This window comes from Ambystoma mexicanum, chromosome 9 (assembly GCF_040938575.1).
Source record: "Ambystoma mexicanum isolate Mex_15411 chromosome 9, UKY_AmexF1_1, whole genome shotgun sequence".
NCBI classification, from domain to species: Eukaryota; Metazoa; Chordata; class Amphibia; order Caudata; family Ambystomatidae; genus Ambystoma; species Ambystoma mexicanum.
The window spans coordinates 952,607,851-952,629,632 of NC_090931.1; the positions used below are offsets into that span (position 1 = coordinate 952,607,851).

General features: G+C 44.8%; 1 protein-coding gene across 2 annotated transcripts in view; it reads left to right on the forward strand.

Annotated features, from left to right (window-relative positions):
* Window positions 1-21,782, forward strand: part of CHN1 (chimerin 1) — a 452,576-nt gene that overhangs the window by 114,089 nt on the left and 316,705 nt on the right. The window contains exon 5 of one of the 2 annotated variants that reach the window (XM_069616144.1): window positions 16,570-16,601. The exons of the other annotated variant lie outside the window; for it this stretch is intronic. Coding sequence (XP_069472245.1) covers window positions 16,570-16,601 — 32 coding nt within the window. The remainder of the gene's footprint in view (window positions 1-16,569; window positions 16,602-21,782) is intronic. 2 annotated transcript variants of the gene reach the window in all.

Consider the following 21,782-nt stretch of genomic DNA (forward strand, 5'->3'; position numbering starts at 1 on the left):
TAAATATTACTTGTCAACTGAGGTGCCTGTCAAAAAATTCATACACGATACAATGGTTGCAAAAGGAATAACAACTACTAAAAGGAATGTGTCAGAAAACATGTCAATAGGAGTTCATGTGCCACATTGATGAAGTAATTCAAGAGCCACGAGAACGTGTCTCGCATAATTAGTGTAAGGATAACTACATCAGAATATCTGCTCCACAGAATATTAGGATCAGACATCCTTGTTCCTCTGCTAACCACTATATTGTTCTGTGAACAGAGCTCTGACAACACTTACTCAAAATCAGCCTTTCAGCTAAGAGGCATATATACACCATCAATTTTTGCTCCATAAAAACAGGAAAATGTGTTCAACAAAGATGCAAAACAATGAACATAAAAGGAGTCTACCACCTGTTTCTACCCACAAAGCTTCATTGATATGTTCTAGTCGGGGACCAGCATAGCAGTTGAATAGGAAGATACTCTAATATTACTGCCCAATCTCAAGAGAAATTTTAAGGGGAAAGAACGTTTAAGAAGCATAAAGTATCCATACTGGCAAAGCTAGTTACTTTATTACTCCCTGAAAAATCATTTCATTGCAAGTAGGGAGTAAAATCTTCTCAGAGCCCTGCTTGTAACCCTGACATAGGAAGTGAAATTACACGGCACATAATAAAACCTATAGTGTCGCCCACCCTTCCTCACCACAGCCTACACAAAATTTCACAAGAACCTTACTGAGCTTTCTTATTTCTTATGGGGCCATGTAGAAAATTAAATATATATTTTCAGTTTAAGTTAGTAGTAGCAATACTCAACGGTATAGCAGATCGAGTGCCTTCTTCTGTAACTGGGGACCACTCTTCTGCAATTCACTATTATCAGTTAAACAAGTTGCATGGGGATGCGCAAGGCAATAAACGCAGAGCACATGATTATATTGGAAATTCCTCAACAGCTGAGCAGAAAGAACCAGAAGGTGCTGTTTCCTAGACCGTTACTAGAGTTTTCTTTCGTTTAGCAAACAAACACATTTCCTTCACTGTACTGCCGAAACATCCAACTTGGTTTTTGAAAGTTGCTGATTTCTTCTTCATCCTCCTGTGCCCTCCCCTCCAAACCCCCTTCTGCTCGTACCTCTCCTCAGCTCCTGGGCTAGCCTTCAATACTGGTTGACAGAGCTTTGTAAAAAAGTGAGGAATTGTAGCAGTAAAACATTCACTGTGATATTTGCATAACCACAATATTTTGCAAGCAAAACATATTTAAAGCCTTGCCATGATATTATGTGCAGTTTAACAAAATGTAACAATTCTGCATGTACACAATTATTTTGCAGTGCATGCAAGATTGTTTACAACATACCCTGCCCTAATATTGTTCTGTAGGATTATACAAGTGCTCAGTGAAACCGTTTTTCTATAGCAGCGATTTACGATATCATTTGTTATGGTCTATGCTCAATGCAAGTCTGAAAACCTGGAAAAGATGCAGATTGTGTGAAAAGCAGTCTAGCTGTTTGAACATCTGTCATTCTAATACTATGTACGAGTAATGTCAGGCATAGTCCATACCCATTATCCCTTGCAAGCCAAGTAAATGATATTGCAATCTAGCTCCCCACCTATAGGGTAATGTTAGCAGTGCTAAAGTAGAAGGCACTGAGCATGACATTTGCCAACTCAAAATGCCTAAAAGGCAAATTAATATTTGAGTTTTATATTGCGTTGCAAAGGTACTGCTTCAAAGCCTGTGTGTGACATATGTACAAAAGCATAGGAAGCATGGGATGAGGTTAGACATCCAAGAAGCCATCTTACTTAAAGACAGTATCCGATAGTTGAGCTGACAGTTCGATTACATAGTGTGGATGATACTTTTGCTAAGGATCATGAATAACAGAAATTCTGGTGCTTGATTTTTATTCATATTACAACAAACATAAGACAAGTGGATGTAGGTACAAATCAGGTAACCTTTCTCTGAGCCACAGTAGGCAGATTCAAGGTTGTCCGCTAATATCTAAATGTGGAAGTTGGAGTCATAAGGTATGAGTTTCGTAGTCAATTATAGGAGTCATGGGTGGGGAGGGAAGGTTCTTTTATTAATGTGTGCAGGCATATCTTAGTAAGATCTTAATAATGTGGAGACAGCTGCTTTTTCAAGCTTGTTTGATGGTGTATTCTCCGTTTCAGGTTTTTAAGGCCACGCTTGCGTAGTACAGTAATGTAAATAGGCTGTACCAGAATATCAAGACTAGTTACTACAATTTAGCTTTATTTTGAGAGAAAGTGTGCGCTGCTAAAATTCTTCTGAGCGGCACCCAGAAGGAAGCTGGGCAAGCGCACATGCACACAGCTTAGAGGGAACACTGGACAGGACTCATACTTGGGGAGCTAACCTCTCGTTCTAATTTTTTATTGATTTTTTTAGGTTTTGGGTAGGAGGTGAAAAGAGGTACTTATTTTTTTTTTCTTTTTTTTTGCTCATACGTTCATAGAGTTCTTGGAAAGATTTGGACCAAGTAATGCATTCCAAGTCTTTTTGATGTTGGTGTCAAGCTACATGATGTCAGTCAAAATAGGCCTAGCCATGCAAATGTTAGGCACAGCAAGCAATGCTGTGAAAGGGACAGCTCCGATGGCGTGCTCTCCAGCTGTGTCTGGGTGAAATTCCTGCTTCGCCTCAGAGTTAAGGATAGCGAATCTGAAAAATAAGGCAGAGCACTGGGGCACAAGAATGCCACCCATCTGCCTTTCCTATAACCACTTTCCTATATATGTGCCCCTCGTGGATCAATGGAAGGTAGGCTGAGTCCCATTGAGAGAGTATGGAATTTTCCAACCGTGACTATTGGCTAATAGATAAGCCACTGCCCTGCTGCCCACCAGGGCCATTCCCTTCTGGGACCTGTTCAACAACTGCGGTTTATTCTGAGGGAATGGGCAGGAAAGGGTTAATAAATCATACCTCTGCACTAACCAACCTTTTTAATGGATGGACAGGGCCCATTTGGAGGTTTTAGCGAAATGTCACCATTGACTCTGTCAACTCTCCAGAAAGCAGCAGGTCTGCCCATCGCATATGAGTGAGGGAGAGAAATATACAAAAGAACCCATGCAATTCGGGAAGTGTTGGCAACTATACCACCCTAACTGTGAGTCCCCCTGTGGCACAGCCCATGAGCACACTGATGAGATCACTTGTTGCATCATTGATGACATTGGTGGAAACTAGACCACACTGACTTTCTTTACTCTGACGGGTAGTTTCCCATGATATCATTGTCATCTGTGATGTTAACATTGCCCCCCATGTGGACACTTTAGCACCATAGCGAGTCCATGGGGGGACTTTGCCCGGTGCTCGGTCAGGCCCTGTCAGCACACCCAAAGTAGCCTTTGGGCTTGGGCTCACGCCAAGTGACCACTTTACTCACCCCCATAACTGGTCCTCAAGTACAATACATCTCAGTTGGCATGCGCTACACATAAACCTAGAGAATAAGTTTGTCATATGTCTTCAAATAAAGCAAGAGAATTTTTACTTTTCACACGGGTTTCCTATAATAACCTCTGTGATGTAATCATGTCGTCATCAGTGTGCTCTAGTTCCCAATGATTTCACGGATTATGTAATAAGTGATGGTATCATGATGCCATCTGTGATTAACAGTGTGCTCGTGGGGTACGCAATGGGGGTATTTTAAGGGTTTTGTTGGGTTGAACTGATTCAACGTCACTCTCAACTAAACCTTTTTCACTGAATTTCAAGGATTTTGTTATGCTATATCTCATACCACCTGTAGTACTAACCTTTTTTTCTTTTCATATTGTCACAAATGTCATATTCCATGTTATCATTGTTTCTAAGCTACGTGCCATACGTTTTTTCTCCATATGGTTCCGTGGCCACTTTGTGATAATGAGGGACCGGGATGAGAATGTGTGCAATATTTTGTATGTTTTAGCAAACTTATCTAAAAGTATTTTTTTTTTTAGCTCCACTTGTTCTCATTATACTTTCTTGCATGATTTTCTTACGGGAACTTAATTTTCCGGTTACCGCAAGGATATCTCTTGCGAGAAATCACCATTCAGTGCGAGCAGTCTGCAGTTTCCAAGATTCTCATGAATTTGTCATTGATAATCACAGGGCTATGAAAACACGTTAAATAAAATATCAACTCAAGCCCCAACAAATTGTATATGCTCTCACATGAAACTTTTCTTTTTACTTTTCCCCTCATCCACCGTAAAAGCAAACATCCCCTTCATTGCTTCACGATGTAATTTTTAGCGCATTGTGATTTTCATTTCTCTGGAGAAAACTTGTGAGAGCACCCCTGTGAAAAAAATGGCAACTTATCAACTGCTTTATTTTGGAAATAACCATAGAAGTTTATCCAAAGGAAAAAATAACAGTTGTTAAGGGAGCTACTTAAACATTACAAAAAAAACTAAAAACATACATATATTACATTGCGTTCAATGTACACCATATAGTAGTACAATGTAAACAGTAAAAACTTTTCCTAAATCATAGGTTCAGGTTGCGAAGTTTCAGGGCCACCCGAGTATGTATACTCAAGTATAATCAGTAGTCGAAATGTACCAAAAGAAGTAGTGGAAATATGTTCCCTGCTGGCCTGACCCCGCTCCCCACAATCCCCATGGCTGCGCGCAGTCTAAACCCCCAAACAAACACACCTGCTGTTTAAGGGAATGTTCAATGGAGTGCACTTAAGTGCAAGTTTAAACTTCTTCCTACACTTTTATTTTAAAAGTAAACCATTCCGGAACAGTTTCTTTTTAACATAAAACTATAGGAACAGCAACACTTAAAAAAACAAAAATTACAATAAAAGTAGAGTAACACCGCTCCTGCCCACTTCGACCACTGAGTATAGTAAGGGGACGCAGCCCACAACAGAAACTGTAGCGTAGGATGACCTTGTGTAAATCTTTTATTCTTTCAACTAAGGCACCTCTTTATAACAACATGGGAAGAAGAATAAATAAATAATGCACAAGGTCCAACGAGCAAATGGACAAGAACCATTGGAGTACACTCTTGGTGGCCTTTGTGTACAAGTAGTCCTATTCAAAGGGTTTACTAATTTCTAGTTTTTGCCTTTGTTGGCAATATTTATTACAACTAGTTATCTTTATGCTTAAAATCTAGGTATTCAGCAAACCTTAACACTCACTTTGCAGAATTCCTTTTTACATAAGCAATCGTAGGTATGAAATCTGCTTGTTTACTTGTCCAGTGCTCCAGGTGCATCAAATTCGCCTTAGCATATTTAAGCTGATTATGAGAGGCATATGATAGTTTACAAAATGAGTTCTGTATAGTTTTCAGAATATTTCCGTTATTAGTTCACCAAATAGCTGCACCATATATTGCAACCGATCAAACCTTTGTGTCATATTCCTGGGGCATGTAATAAACACGTTGTACCATGAAACATTTAGCAAATGTAAAATTCCCTTCTCTCGGCTGTTTATTACGGGACGCCTGCTTAGGAATGCGACTCATATTTGGCAAAGTGTGAAAAAATGTTATCCCTATAGAATCCTATTTATTGACATGTGGAGTCACCAGGAAGCCTCATAGCGGCAGATTTGGTGGCATTTATTTTCAGCCCTAGATTTTCCATATTGTGTATGAATGTGTCGGAGTTTCTGCAGCTATTTTTGGGGTTCTGGAAGTAAAAAGCCATTATCTCCATAAGCTAGAGTTGGTATTGAAATACTCCCTACCTTTGTAGTCCTCACCCTGAAGCACATAACACACCATACAGATGGTGGGTAAAATGTTTTAAAAGAATTGTCCTTTGGCCCATATTCTATTTGACTCAATGACAAACAGGAAATGGGTTAGTCGTGCCACCATCTGGACAATATGAGACAGTGACAGTTATTTTCATGCAATGCCGTTTATCCACTGAATCGAAAGCTGTTGCAGCATCCGTGTAAGCCACATAGATTCATTCTTGTTTAACAAATGCAGACTTGACAACTAGGAATTAGAAATTAAAATATTGAATGGGAGAACTAGCTTTTTTCGCCACTTTCATCAAATACTATTCCACACAACGGATTTTACCATGTTGTACTGCAAATCTATATATGAGGTCTGGGTTTAGGTCTATAGAAAGGTGGAGGGGTGAGTTGGAGGCAGGGAGTGGGGTCAAAGGTTGGTGTGGGGGGGTGTGTGATGAATCATCGATGAACCCCAGCCTATGATTCCCTTCCCATGTGGCCAGGGAAAGGCAGCCGCTACCTGATCCAAACCCTCAGGGTGGTAACCTGAGGGAAGATCACATGGGAGGAGATGGCTGTAAGGGGAAGTTGTGACCTTGTTGGGAGAGATGCCGTATTCCTCTTCTGAAGAGAATTCCCAAATACCTAATGGCATGCTGTCAATGCACAAGTCCCTCCCATGAAACTACCCAAAGAACATGCTATGAAAAGACACCTACACATAAGATTAGTACCTGACAAGGAAAATGACAGCTTTCCTGATACCCCACCACCTAGAAACGTTTCTTGGCCGCCAGAGACAGAAAATATCTTAGTCATCACTTCGGCAATGCTCCCCCTGACAAAGAGGAGACCCTTCAAGTAGGAGGAGAAGATGTAGAGGCCCCCTGGATAGAAGAAGAAAGTGTGGATGAACCTGATCCCTCATGGGAAGAGTTTGGATTCCCTGTTGAATACCGACCCCCAGAACAGGAGTGTTTTCCTTGTCGGAAATTGGGTTATCCCACAAAACATTGACCACTCAATAAATTGGAAAGTTCTACCCTGCCATCAGAGCAGAAATTAGAGAAAATAAGGAAAATCGGTGTTTCTATACAAGCATCATGTATGTCCACTCGAAGGAAATGGCATCTTTAGAAACACCTGATGGTTATGGGATCTATGTGATCACTGCAATGGCTGAAAATGCCGATTTTATTTATTTATTTTAACCCTTTTCCGCACATAAAACCTCCCATATTAATATTATACTCTAAACCCCACCACATATATATGTGGTGTAAGAGGGGGTTAAAAAAAAAAAAAAAGAAAAGTCGGCAATTTCGGGCCGTCGCAATTCCCAGGTCGACATTTTTGTACGATTCCATGGTTATGCTTTGTACTGGGGATACAAGTCTTTATCAAATCCCGGTAGTACTGTAGGGAATAACTGTTTGGGCCCAATTGGATACAGGAAGCAGGGGTTGTGCCATGAGAGACAAGAATATTAACTCGGTCTTCCCTATTGCTCAGCCAAGATCACATACTTGCAATCACAGCAAGGATCAAAAATGGCATCAGGTTGACTTCTACTGGAGGACTCTGGGTTAAAATTGTTTTACCTTCTCATGCTTACTGAATATCATTGGTTTTATTGCAGATAAATCCGTCTACCTTAATTCTCCTCAATAAAGAATTGTCTCTGACTATATAGGGAGATGTTATAGTGTGACGCTAGTCACTCTATAGTTAAGGTAAAACCTATCATCCATTGGAAATGCGAAAATTTGATGGCATATTTTTGAGTGTGACATTTGACATTCTGCACATGGGCCCCTGGCCCCCCAGCACTGGAGCATTTTGTGCAAATCTGTGTTACTGTTCAAAAGATATAAAGGGTCAATAAAGGGTGTAGGTTTCACTTTTCAATTAATTTTGCCATAGGGAAAACGTCGAATGTTTGCTCAAGCACTCAGCCCAAACCACTAGACAGATTTGCACCAAATAAGAAACAAGTCTGGCACAATGCGCTAGAAGGAAATCATGTTTGTTTGGCGTAAATGTGTACAGCATTTTTTAAAAAATTTATTTGTTGTAGAGTGGACAGGGCCCTGTACCCAGAAAGTTAGTTATCGCCCATGATGCATTGCTGGTGCCAAGGTTTTTCATTTCTGAAAATCCACCATTACGTAATTCAAGGATCAAGTTCTTGAATCAATTTTGGTAAGTGCCCTGAAATGATGTAAGGGGAATAAGTAGGGCAGTTTTGAGGCCAGGGAGCATGTGGGCAGGATAAGAGAGGATGATTTGTGAAGGTTTGGGGCTTGGGGTGGTATAGTTTTAAAAACATTTTTTTAGCATTTTTCAGAGTTTGAGAATCTGCATGAAAGGATCTGCAGTAACGACCCTCAAGTTATGGTTAATTTAGCTTTCCCATAGGAAGAGCACTTTTTGTGTGGCTTAACTTTGGTGCTGTTAGAATCTGCAAAAAAATAGAGCCAACTTTAAAGGATTCTCAAAAGTTGAATGGGAAAAAATGTTTGCTTGCGGCTAGAGCCTGAACCGCTGGAAGCATTTGCACCAAAATTGTATGATGAGCGGCGGGTTTGTGCTAAAAGGCTGCTTTTGCAAATTTGGTGTTAATCCATTCACTGGATTTTTTTTAAAATGCCCAAACAGTAGGTAAAACATAAATGAATTTCTGAGGCTTGTGGAATCTGCTTAGATCACATGCTGTGCATAGGCCGACATCTAGTGGAAGCTGCGGAGTATTACAGTTTGTTTTTCGAAACTCGAAAATGGGCGTCGACACAGGCGTGCCAGTAATACTATCCCTAGTGTGACGTCCACCGTACCCAAGATCCCTCACGCGTCTGGGATCCTCAGATTGTTTTTTTCCGCCATACTGGTCGGAAGCATCTTGCGGAGTCCCCTGGCCTTAGCCATACTTTTGCTAATTATAGAAGTTTAAAATTATTTACTGACATCCTTCCCCACCCCAACGTCGACCCTCGACACTCGACGACGGCTGGAGAAGACATCGACCGTCGGCTGCTGCACGACGGATCTGGGCCTCGGAAGGCCGCTGGCCTCGGCCCGGGCCTAGTAGGCCGCTGGCCTCGGCCCTGCAAGTAGGGAGAGTGGGGGGTGGTACATACTCTTCACTCTTGGTATATAGGTACACCTTATATATTTCCTACACTTACCAGCCCGCTGCCTCAAGGTGCGTATGGAGGGTACCCCTTTCCAATTCTGCCCCAAGTGCAACCGCAAATACCCTTGGGTCGACAGGCACACCACGTGCAATCTCTGCTTGCCGAGGGACCACCCCGAAGCGAACTGCAGAGCGTGTAGTAGGTTTAAGCCTAAGACACTTAAGGACCGTTCGACAAAGCGTTGGGCCCACCACGCCAGGCAGGCGGCCATGGCAGCGGAGGGCGCCTTCAGCGATGGCAGCGACGCCGTACTTTCGGACGGCGAGGGCATTACGGCGTCGAAAGACTGCCGAGCGCAGGTCCCCGACCTCGGAAGGTTGTCCGGCAGGGCGGCTATGGGGAAGACCCCCGGCGACGCAAGCGCTACACACCCTACACACACTAAGCACACTAAGTCCAACCGAACCTCGACGTCGACTTCTCGGAAAGAGGCACAAATAGAACGGTCCGACTCGGTGTCCTCTGGGCGCTCTCGATCGAGATCGCCTCATGACGCAAGGCAATCATCCACTCTTGCCAAGAGTGCCTCGCTCCCTAGATTAACAGAAGTTCGATCGTCGGAAGGCGAAGACGACTTCCACCCCCAGGCCGCGCTCCAGGAGACCGAGGCCGCAGTTAACACCAGCGAAGCCCCACGCTCGAAACAAGATACCTCTCCAGACCCTCGACGCCAGGCGTCGAAAGTCTCTGGGGCCTCCAAGGGGCAGGGAAAACATTTCTCCACGCACGGGGAGGGGGGGAAACAGCGGAAAGCACAGCTTTCCACTCCTGTAAGACCATCCTTCCACCCTAAGCAGACAGACAAATATAAATCTACTGGGACATCAACTTCCAGCAAAGGTACCCTTGATAAGTCCTCTAAGTTGCCTACTAAAGTCATACCCTGTTCCAAAGAATGGTCCAGTGAAGACATAGACAGGGTCATGTCAAGGATGTCTTCCTTAGCTGATTATTATGACAAAAACCCAGAACATTTCCTTTCGTATGACCCTCAAGGGGCCACACCCTCAGGCTCCTCTGATCCTATCCCCCTAAGTAAGAAGGCCCGGTTCGAAAGACCTGAACCCTTCGAGGTGCAGCCTTTCTCTACTCCATACTCTACTCCCCACCCCAGATACCAAGGACAGCCTTTCCCTGAAGGGGACCAGGAGTTTACAATTATGGAGCAACAAACCGGGACTGTATACTATGCGGATGATGAGGACCTGGAGGAGGTAGAAGATGAACAGGAAATTTACAGAGTAGATTCCCCGGTAGAGAGCGAAGCCCCAGTTACCGACTCGCCAGTTGATAACCAGCCCCTCCTTAATGAAGTTCTCGCTCGCGCAGCAGAACATTTTCACATCGACACCCACGGTGTACAAGAGGAAAGGGACTTCGCAGAAGAGTTGGTGGGAGAGAGGAGGCCGGTCGCTCAGACCATCCCGATCCTTAAATCCATCCAACGGAGAATAGATCCATCCCTGGTGAATCCTAACCTCACCAGAGCCGTCAACCCCAGAGTCGAAAAACTTTTTCGGGCAGCCCAGTCTGACCCTCTTTATATAAGAGGACATCTTAAACCAGACTCCCTAGTGGTTACCAACACTCGGAAGAGGGCTGGGACACCCTTATCGTCGTCAGAAGCTCCTCCCGACAAGGAGAGCAAAAGACTGTACGGGTTTGGCAGGAAGGTAGCCTCAACGTCCGCCTACCAAGCAAGGATTGCAAACTCCACCACCCTGTTGGCTAGTTACAACTGCCATCAATGGGAAGAGGTCGCGGCGCTCATAGCCTCTGCTCCTGAACCGTTAAAGGGCCAGTTGGCTCGGATCTCGGCAGAAGGGAGAGCCGTGTCTGGTTGCATATTAAAAGCAACTTTCGACGCTGCGGACAACGCAGGAAGATTGATAGCAGAAGGTACTGTTATCAAAAGACATGCGTGGTTACGGCAGTCGGGGTTCAAAACAGAAACCCAGGCTTCATTAATAGACAAGCCGGTGGAACCCGATCTATTGTTTGGTAAAGCGGTCGAAGACGCACTTAAAAATGCCAAGTACGAGACTCTCAAATCCCTTGGCCAGCTTACCAACAAACCCCCTAACCAGAGGGGGAACAGTAATTTTCGTCGCCCACGCGGCCAAAATTCACAAAGAGGCAACTATGCCCAAGGACAGGGTACACAATGGAACAACAACCAGCAGTCTACCCAGAGTTACGGCAGGGGTAACAAGAGAGGTCGTGGAAGAGGCAGAGGCAGCCCCAACAAGGGAGGTGGCACGCCTCCACCAAAGCAGTGACGCTCAGTTCAGGGTCCCTTCTCACGCAACCCCAGTAGGGGGACGCATTTCCAACTTCACCAAGGCTTGGGAAGGGATCACCTCAGACAGATGGGTGCTGTCAACAGTGTCCACAGGATATTGTATAGAATTACTGCAGCGTCCCCGGAACCACCCTCCACGACAAAGAATACACTCCTTAGAACATCAGAAGATCCTTCTCGAGGAGATCGCCATTCTGCTAGAAAAGGACGCGATAGAACTCGTCCCAGGACACCAGGTAAACAAGGGTATCTATTCAACTTACTTCCTTGTGCCAAAGAAAGATTTGACAATGCGCCCAGTATTGGACTTACGGCCTGCCAACAAGTATGTCAAGCCCCAAAAATTCCGTATGACCACGCTACAAGCGGTAATACCCCTCCTAAAAAGGGGGGATTACATGGCAACCTTGGATATGAAAGATGCTTATTTTCATATTTCCATGCTCCCAGCGCACAGAAAATGCTTGCGCTTCAAAGTGGACAGTCGCCACTACCAATTCAAGGTACTGCCCTTCGGGATAGCTTCAGCACCAAGGGTATTCACCAAGGTACTGGCGGTGGCGGCTGCACACCTACGCAGGGAGGCAATCCCAGTTTACCCTTATCTGGACGACTGGCTCATAACGGGGGAAACCCCAGGAATTTGCAGGTCAAACATTCAGAGGACTATCGACCTCCTCCACGAATTAGGCTTCTCTATCAACGAGAAGAAGTCAAGTCTAGTGCCAAGCACCTCAAAACAGTTCCTAGGAGCAATCCTAGATACTCAAAAAGGGTTGACCTTCCCTTCGGAAGAGAGAATTCGGAATATACTACTGCAAATTCCACATTATCAGTCAGGTCAACAAATAACGGTACGCAAAGCAATGCGGTTACTGGGCATGATGGCGTCATGCATTTACCTGGTCCCCCACGCGCGTCTGCGCATGCGTCCCATGCAGGAATGGTTGGCGAAACAGTGGTCTCAGGCAAGTGGTCAGTGGGACGATCTAGTGGTCGTTTCGCCAACACTCGTACAGAGCTTACACTGGTGGACAAGAGAGAATCTCGCAAGGGGAAAACCCTTTTACGATCCCGAAGTACAGGCAGTGGTGACTACAGATGCATGCCTGACTGGGTGGGGAGCTCACCATCTCCACCACACAGCTCAGGGTCTCTGGTCTCACTCAGTAGCCAAGAACCACATCAACCTGCTAGAGCTTCTGGCAGTATTCCGAGCGCTTCGAGCGTTCGAGCCCCATCTGCTAAACTTGTCGGTGCAGATCCGGACGGACAGCACGACAGCCATGTTCTATCTGAACAAACAAGGAGGGACTCGTTCGCCAAATCTGTCCAAGCTTGCCCAGAAAATCTGGATATGGGCACTCAGACGGAACATCTTCCTGTCATCACAACATGTTCCAGGGGAGCTCAATTCCCTAGCGGATGCCCTAAGCAGAGACTCCCTCCCAGAAGAACACGAATGGGTCCTTCACAGAGATATCGTAGAAGATCTCTTCTCTCAGTGGGGTTTCCCCACTATAGACCTATTCGCCACAAGCGAAAACAAACAATGCCCAGGATTTGCATCCAGGTTCCCCCAGCCAGACTCCCAAGGGAACGCCCTGTGGATGAACTGGTCAGGGATGTTTGCGTACGCTTTTCCACCAACTCCTCTCATCAGGAAGGTGGTGTACAAGATGAACAAGGAATCGATGACGCTCATCCTAGTTGCTCCCATGTGGGCGAGACAACCATGGTTTCCACACCTACGCAGGATGGCGGTGTGCGAGCCCATCAAACTCCCAGCCTGGTACAACCTACTGTCCCAGCAACAAGGTCAAACAGTGCACCAGGAACCCAACTCAATGAACCTGGCAGCATGGCTCCTGAGGTCATAGAGTTTGGCCATCTCAATTTACCACAGAGGTGTATTGACATCCTAAAAGAATCCAGGAAACCAAACACAAGGCACTGTTACTTTGACAAGTGGAAGAGATTCGTTATTTGGTGCCAGAATAAACAAATCAACCCAGTTGATTGCACTCCTTCCAACGTTGTAACATACATGCTCCACCTGCTGGACGCAGGTTTGGTTTTTAACTCTCTGAAAGTACACCTGGCAGCCCTCTCGGCTTACACCACATCCCATAACAAAGTATCGTGGTGGAAAGTACCAGTAGTTAAAGCCTTCAGGGAAGGAGTAAAGAGACTTCACCCTCCTATTTCGAACCCACCGCCAGGATGGGACCTCAATGTGGTGCTAGCCAAGCTCATGGGCCCCCCTTTCGAACCCATGCATAAAAGTAGTCTCAAACACCTGACTTATAAAACGGCCTTCTTAGTAGCCATTACCTCTATAAGAAGGGTCAGTGAAATTCAGGCTCTGTCAGTGCAGGATCCTTTCTTTACTATCCACAAAGACAAACTGGTTTTACGCACACACCCTAGGTTCTCACCTAAATTTATATCTAAATTCCATGTAAACCAGTCCATCGAGCTTCCGGCTTTCTTCCAGAAACCGCAAAGCTCAGCTGAGGTGAAACTACACACCCTTGATGTGCGTAGGGCGGTCCTCTACTATGTAAATAAAACCAGACCGCTAAGGAAAACAGATCAACTGTTTGTCTCCGTAGCTACAGGCAGAGATGGGGATCGTGTCTCTAAAGGCGCGATCTCGAAGTGGATTATCAACTGTATACAACTGTGTTACTCTCTTTCTGAAAGAACTCTGCCTTTTACGCCAAGGGCCCATTCTACTAGAGGCATTGGGGCCACTCTGGCTTTCATTGCAAATGTTCCCCTCGACACCATTTGCAAAGCAGCTACTTGGAGCTCTATTCACACTTTTACTCAGCATTACTGCATTGACACTCATTCCAAGACAGATACACAAGTGGGACAAGCGGTTCTAAGACACCTGTTTGCTCATGACCCTTCTCACATCCCACCTCCTTCTTCGGGTACTGCTCGCTAACCTATGCACAGCATGTGATCTAAGCAGATTCCACAAGCCTCAGAAGGGATACATTACTCACCGTAATCGTATTTCTGATGCTTGTATCTGCTTAGATTCACATGCGACCCACCCTTCCTCCCCTCCGAGAGAAGGCGCATGATTGCTTGTAGTCTTACCTTTCTGTCTATCTGCTTGGATTATCTGTACTCGCGCTACTCCTCATGCTTCCTCATGTCAGAAAAAATACAATCTGAGGATCCCAGACGCGTGAGGGATCTTGGGTACGGTGGACGTCACACTAGGGATAGTATTACTGGCACGCCTGTGTCGACGCCCATTTTCGAGTTTCGAAAAACAAACTGTAATACTCCGCAGCTTCCACTAGATGTCGGCCTATGCACAGCATGTGAATCTAAGCAGATACAAGCATCAGAAATACGATTACGGTGAGTAATGTATCCCATCTCTGTCAGGTCCATAGACTCACTTTCTGATTCAGTGTCCGGACACGTGTGGACCAGTCAGGGAGCCGTGTAATGTTCAGACATTGTAGCGAGGCTGCTGATAGGTCAAATAAGAAACATGAGGTGTGTCAAATATTTTGTAAATGTGCGCCATGTTGGGTTTGTGACCTACGCCCGTGGACACCACAGTGGGAAAATGTCTGAAAATGCACACATACATTTTGTATTTTTTAGCTGGTCTGTTATCTTGAGATGGGGTTATACCGTTGATATTATAATATGCTGCGAATACTCTGTTTAAGCAGGGCAGTCAGTATCTGACTTGCATGGGAAATTTGTATACCCTACTTTTAGTAGGGTGGTTTTTTTGTTGATAATATGTGAGGTTGTGATTGGAGAAGTAGAGAGCAGGGGAGGTGAAGGCGTAAATGAGTTTGTTTTGTCTGTGGTGTTTGTAATAAGGAAGGCCGGAGGGGGGGGGGGGAGGGAGAGAGGGAGGGAGAGAGAGAGAGAGAGAGAGAGGGAGAATTTTCTCATCTTTATTTGTGGAGTTATGATTTTTGTTATAATTGGGACCAGTGCACTCCATGTTTCTGAACAAACTCCACTTGTAGCTTTCTTTGCGCCCCACTGTTTCACCAACATTTACAGTGATACAGTTGCTGTCCTTCCTGATCTTCCGGGCACCATAGACCACAACGAGGGATTTGCTCTGGAGTCCAGGTCCCATCGAAGACGGCCATCTTAAAATTGGCCAAAGCTTCCCTTTCATGAAGGGGTACGCACGCACATGTCCCATCACGAAAGGAAACCTCTTTAATTTGCTGGGGGAGGGGGGGCCTAATGCCATTACCACCTCTGGCACAAGGCTGCGCTTACTCATAGTGTTCATGCCCACGTTTGCAAGCGCTGATGGCCATTCACAGCCGACAGCCCTTGTGATCGCTTCACTTGGGCATACTTTGGCCCGGCCCGTTAATGGGCATGAATGCTACAATGAAAAACTCATCAGCGTGATAAAAGTTTAAGCATGAGCTCCGGTAGCAGGTGATTTGGTAAAATTGCTCATGAGAAGGGCACCCTTGCTATGAAGGCAATGTGGATGTACACGCCTGACACCGTCTACAGTAGTTAAGATGTCGTGCGCAAGCACATCCATATATTCTGTAGCACAAATGAAGTCCGAGGAGTGTACCCTTCATGGGATGATGGCTCAGGGGGCAACGCGATCGCCTTGTAAGCAAGACGACGCGGAGCAACACAGGTTCGATCCCCGGGTTTGCGCTTAAAAACCTCTGGGTGTTGAGCTCAAGTTATGTATGGCCTGTTTTTTCATAAATTCATCAATGTATTCAGCAATCAGCTCAAATATTCTATGTCACTGAGATACTACAGGGCACCCGGCACGGTCTTTGTTGGTCTACATGAATAATTATGTTGTGTGTATAATACAGGTGTTTACGGGTTGATTTTAGTGAGAATGATGCCGCATTTAGGGAAGCCCTGCCAGCTGTTAACACCCCAGTTCAGTTTGTAAAACTCAGTGACCAGCATGTGTTTGTTATGTTTTCTTTACTACTGTTGTCTTGTTTTGATTTTTGTCCACTAGACTGCCCTAATACGGCCAATACTAAAATTTGTTAATTTTGTATGCCAATATTTGACCCATTACATTTAATTTTACGTCTTTGGTAAGTTTAATGTTCATTATTTTGTCATTTCCCTCTTCTTTGAAGCGTTTCTTTTTAAACATGAAGTCCATTATTTAAAATGTACCTTTTCTTTCATTATGTAGTCTAAGTAAACGCATCTGCAATCAGACGCAAAAACATAAACCTTATTACTATTTTCCAGTCACATTCTCATTGTTAATTCATCATGTGAAGACCTTTTCTTTATTTTTTAAATAGGTCGAGAACAGACCAAAATACTACGGAAGAGAGTAAGTAATTGAAGGGGAGAAACAAATTGGCTTGTCCAACTGTGCATGGGAAGAGTCTGTTTAAAAATGTAAATCTGCACATGCATTTTAAACAGCATATGTTGCAAACTCTATTGTCATTTTCCATGGAGGATGAGTAGGCTGAATTGGCTTTCTTTGGCGTAACCCCTCAAACCAGCTGTCTGTTTATTCAAATTGGCAGTACATCTAAGCCATACGAGCCAGAATGAGGATGCTGGACAAAGAAGATAGCTGCTAAAGTGACACATTGTTTTATAAAGGGCACTAGTTTCCCTAAGGCATCTGTTGGGGATATGTCTTGTTTTCTACTTAAAGAGAATAGAATTGTTTTTAAATGATTAATGCCGTGTTTGATTGCAGTATGTTTTGTACTCTTAAGAATAACATTAAAAAAAAATGGCACTTTTCTGGTGACATCCAAAGCTGTGTCTATACTTTTATTGTTGAAAGTTGCAGATTTAAATAATCCAATTAACACCCCACATTGGGACTTTGCTTACATGGCCTTTATTTTTTTTTGGATTGCATGTTCTGGAGTCTGGAAACTGGGGAAAGTCTATGTAAGGAATACACTGCCAGCAGATGTCAAACACATCGACCAAGAACTGTGTTTCTGAAGTCAAACTCCAACCCCCATTTAAAAAAAAAAAATTGAAGTACATTGTGCATTTTAAACACACGGTTTTACAAGGAAGCCAGAGAAGTGTATTCTGGAAGATCCCAGCACCCCAAAGTCTTTTTAAGGGAGTCAAAGTGTGCATTCTAAAGAGGTTTTTTTTTCTCCAGAGTAGGAAGCCGAGAGGAGTCTGCAAGGTTTCCCCTATGTCACTGTCTCCATAGTTCCATTGTAACTTGCAACCTTTTGCCATACCCCGATTGATGGCAGCTACCTATCTGCTAGGCATATTTTTCTGTGTGGGGGTAGCGGATACCCTCTCCAGGAGCCTAGCCTATGCAACCTGCCTGAACTCCGTGTTTGTGTGTGGGGACCCAAGAGTCAGTTGAAGGGTTAGTTTTACAGAAGTCGTGTATGAAGTATGTAGCATGCTGTGTGGGTTGGTTGGTGTTGGTGAGTGTGGGTTGCACAGTAGGTGGGTGTAGAGGTGAGGTACATTGTGGTATCTAGAGTGCAGAATGAGATACCCAGTGTTTTGTGTGTTTCACATGAAGAGTGGATCTGTTGCTGGTCAGTGCAGATAGTGAGCGAGGAGCCAGGTTGTTGTGATATTGTTTGTGTTAGTCTGACTGTGGTTGAGTGCAGTTTGGGTGGTTGGATATGTTGTCTTAAGTGCTGAATTTGAAGCAATATTCTGACTGTGCATTGCAGGCGGGGTGTGAGGGGTCATACATTGGGTTGGCAGTTTGGTGAAGGATCTTAAGATGTTGCATGTGATCCAGTGAAGGAAGCAATTGCCTCTTGGCAATCAAAATCTGAGTGTCACTTGTTTTTCAAACACCTCTTTGGGGCTGGTCAAGTGTGTGCGTTTCTGGGGTTATGTGAGTGACATTGCTAAATGATGTGCATTGTGGGAATAAGGCTATAAACAGAGGTGTCTTGAATGTTGATCTTGTCTGCTTGTTCGATTTTAAGTGTAGGGGTCGGGTATTGGCACTGATTGCGTGGTGGCTGGTTTTTCCAGTATAGTGTGGGCTTTTTCATGATCTGAAGTGGGAGCAGGAGGATTCGAGAAGAGGATCAAATGTGGACGGGGTGGTATGAGTGTAGTTTTCTTATGTCACGTATTTAAAGCGGGGCAGTATTCAGGATAGTGTATTCTGTGTTAGGCAAAAAAGCAGGGTGTTTGGAATGTTTGCCTTCTCTGAATGTGTGTGCTACGGTTGCCCGAGGAAATTGAGCATGGTCAGTAAGGCTATTATAGTGGAGAGATATTGGCTGTGCACTGTTGGTTGCTTGGTGTGTGCCTGGTGTGGTTGCTCTTAGACGGTGGCAATTGTGGCTTGCAAGACTAAGCATTTGGAGTTGGTAGCGTTACAGGATAGTAGCTGTCGTTGGTCATGTAGGGATGGTGGTTGTGCGATTATGTATGTTAGATCATGTGCATTGTCGCTTGGTGGACCATTCTGGAATTTGGAGCAATGAGAAATGAACAAGGATCTGTATTGTGTGCACCGGGCAGGTAGTAACAGAGAGGCTACGGTCACGGCAAGGAGTTAACCGAGGACTTGAGACCATGCACAAGTTTTACAATGCAGTTTATTCTGCATGCACCACGCAAGGTTAGGTTGTGTCTTTGTAGGCCTCATACACAGAGGGACCCCTATCCCAACACGTTTTTAAATGGTGCTATTAAAGTAAGCACTATGCTAGATATGCTCTAAGAACTGACTTGGTGTTTTTTGTTTCATATACATTTTTCATATTTTCTTAAAACATATAAAACACTTCACATTACAGTATATGATTTCAGGTTGTATACCTTTGGTTACCCCCACCCATACCACCCTCTGTTCTCTTCCCTTAGAATCCATCACAATAGAATTGCCTGTTGCGTTCACCTTAAACAATATAGTTCGACTTCCCTGGGATTGGGCGAGGGGGTGCTATCCCCCGACCCCTTGGTTCTCATCCCACCCGATCTCATCCCCTCTTTTCCCAATTCCCCCACATCTTGAGGTGTTTGGATGGACATCCTCTTGATCTACGCACCCTTTCTTCTGTTGCACAGTATTGGCCCATTCCCTCCCCCCACCTTGTTATGCTAGGGGTTTCCGATTTCTCCCTTCCCCCCATTTCACAGCAATGTCTCTTTTGGCCACCATAAACGCTGTTGACAACAGTTGTTTGGCCGCCCTTCAGAGCTCGTTATCCCCCCACACATTTAACAACACTGTTCTTGGACACATGTGGATTCGGACCTCCAGTACCTCTGACATTCTATTTTACTCTCTTCCTGGAGGATAGCAAGCTTGGGTAGCCCCAGATCATGTGAAGAAATGTTCCGGTCTGTGTTTTACATTTAAGGTAGTTTGAGTCTGCAGTCCTGCACCCGCTTTCCTCAAAGAAGCCGGAGTACGACCGCTCCTGAAAAAACCTGCACTTGACCCAACTATCCCAGCAAAATTACAGACCTATCACCACAGTCCCTTTTTTGCTGAAAATCATCGACTAAGCCGCTTACCTTCAGGTACACAAGTTCTTAGAGGCCAATAACCTGCTTGTGCTCAGGCAGTCCGGCTTCCTGCCCGGCCATGGGACCAAAACCACACTACTGGGCCTCAAAAACCAGATTGATGACTTCAGGGATGCAGGAAAATCTGCCCTCCTCCTGCTCCTCGACTTATCTGGAGCTTTCCACTTGGTGAACCATGATACCTTCTGCCACCACCTCTCCTCCACTGTCAATTTCGCACTGAACGCTACAGCCTGGTTCACATCCTTTCTCCAAGAGTGATGAAAGTTTTCTCGGACCAAGCATGTGCCAACCCTATTTTGATCAAATGGGAGTCCCTCAAGGATCCTGCATTTGACCCACCCTCTTCAACTTGTTCATGAGGCCCCTTTTTAACTTCTTGGATGCACTTGTCATCACATAAACGAACTATGCTGATGACACGCAGGTCCTCATCCCCCTAACTGGCGACTATGAAGCCGACAGCAAAACTCTTAACTTCATCTACTCCCAGATTCAGACATGGATGGCTGAAAACTGTTTGTGCCTTAACAGTGGAAAAAAAATGAACTTCTACTTATTGGTTCACCGGGATCAAACTCGATGTAAAGTACAGTTTGTTCTTGACTGATAACAACTCCATCCTAGTTTCACAATCAGTAAAAACCTTGGGGGTTTACCTACACTCAAACCTTTCAATGGGCAGCCAGGTTAACGCCATAGTGTCTGCTGCGGCCTACCATTCTAAACTGCTCACGGCAGCTAGACCGTTCCTGACAAAATAGAACTGCCTCACCATCACCAGAGCGATAATCTGGTCTCGGCTTGATTACTGCAATGCTCTCCTGGCAGGCACTTCAGCACAAAACATCAGAAAAGTACAGACGCTCCCAAACAATGCACTTATAGCGGCCACTGGTATATCCAAAAGGGACCACATCTCAGCAACCAGGAAACTGGTCCACTGACTCCCCATCAAGGAACGCATTTTGTTTAAAATCCTCGCCCTCACCCACAAATGTCTCCATAACACCACTCCCCTTTACCTTTCACAGCAAATTGCCAACCCTCTTCTGACAGACCCACAAGAACCGCCTACATAAATCTTATCACCATCCCTAAGACTCTCGGAGCTCGCGCAGGAGGATCCAGCTTTCCGGTCATTGCAGCGTTCCCCCCGCACGTGAGAAACATTGACTCACATTTAGGAAAGCTGTCAAAACACAATTGTTTGTATAAATGCACAAGATTAGCTTTAATGCCACAAACATTGTGTGTATGCTTTCCAAGGCTCTGTAAACCCGCTATGTAAAGTACTATCACTTATGTACGTGCATGCTGCACCCGGCTAGACTTTCGCTCCCTGTAACCATGAGCAAAGCCCCTTACCTGTAACTAAGAGATCTGCCTGCAACAGCGCCTCAATGCCCTTGGGCTGTAGAGCGCTTTACAAATTCAAAAATAAATAAAAGTCCTCCCCATGTGGAACAGGCCCTCCCTGTACAATCAATTCTGTGTAGTATTTTATATTGAACTAGTCTTAGCCTGCTGCACATGCTCACTTTTCTAGAGGCTATTTGGGCATCAATCATTCCTCGCCTTCCAATGGGCCCAGCTCTGTTTCCCACTTGAGTTTCAGCTTTGCCAGTGGTGACATGGTGAAGCTATGCCTGGCCTGGTATGAGCCAGTGATTTCTTTTCTTTCAATACTTCTGTTAGTACATTCTTTTCCAGCAATGTGTGTTGCAGGGAGATCTCAGCTGCTCTGGGCTTTGGAATATTCTGTATGTCTTGGGCATAGACATGTGTACATGTATGTATTGCTCAAGTTGTATTTCTCCAGTAAGCACCTGAAGGGCAGGAGTGCCTTCTGCTGATTGATATCAATATTGTTGATCCCTTCGCTTCCCATCGCCCAGTTTAATAATTGTGGGTAGGTCCGTGTTTTCCCTCAAAGGGATAGCTGTGATGCTGGAAATGCGTTGGAGGGACAGGGCCTCCTTGTCCTATTCATCCTTAAACTGTGTGT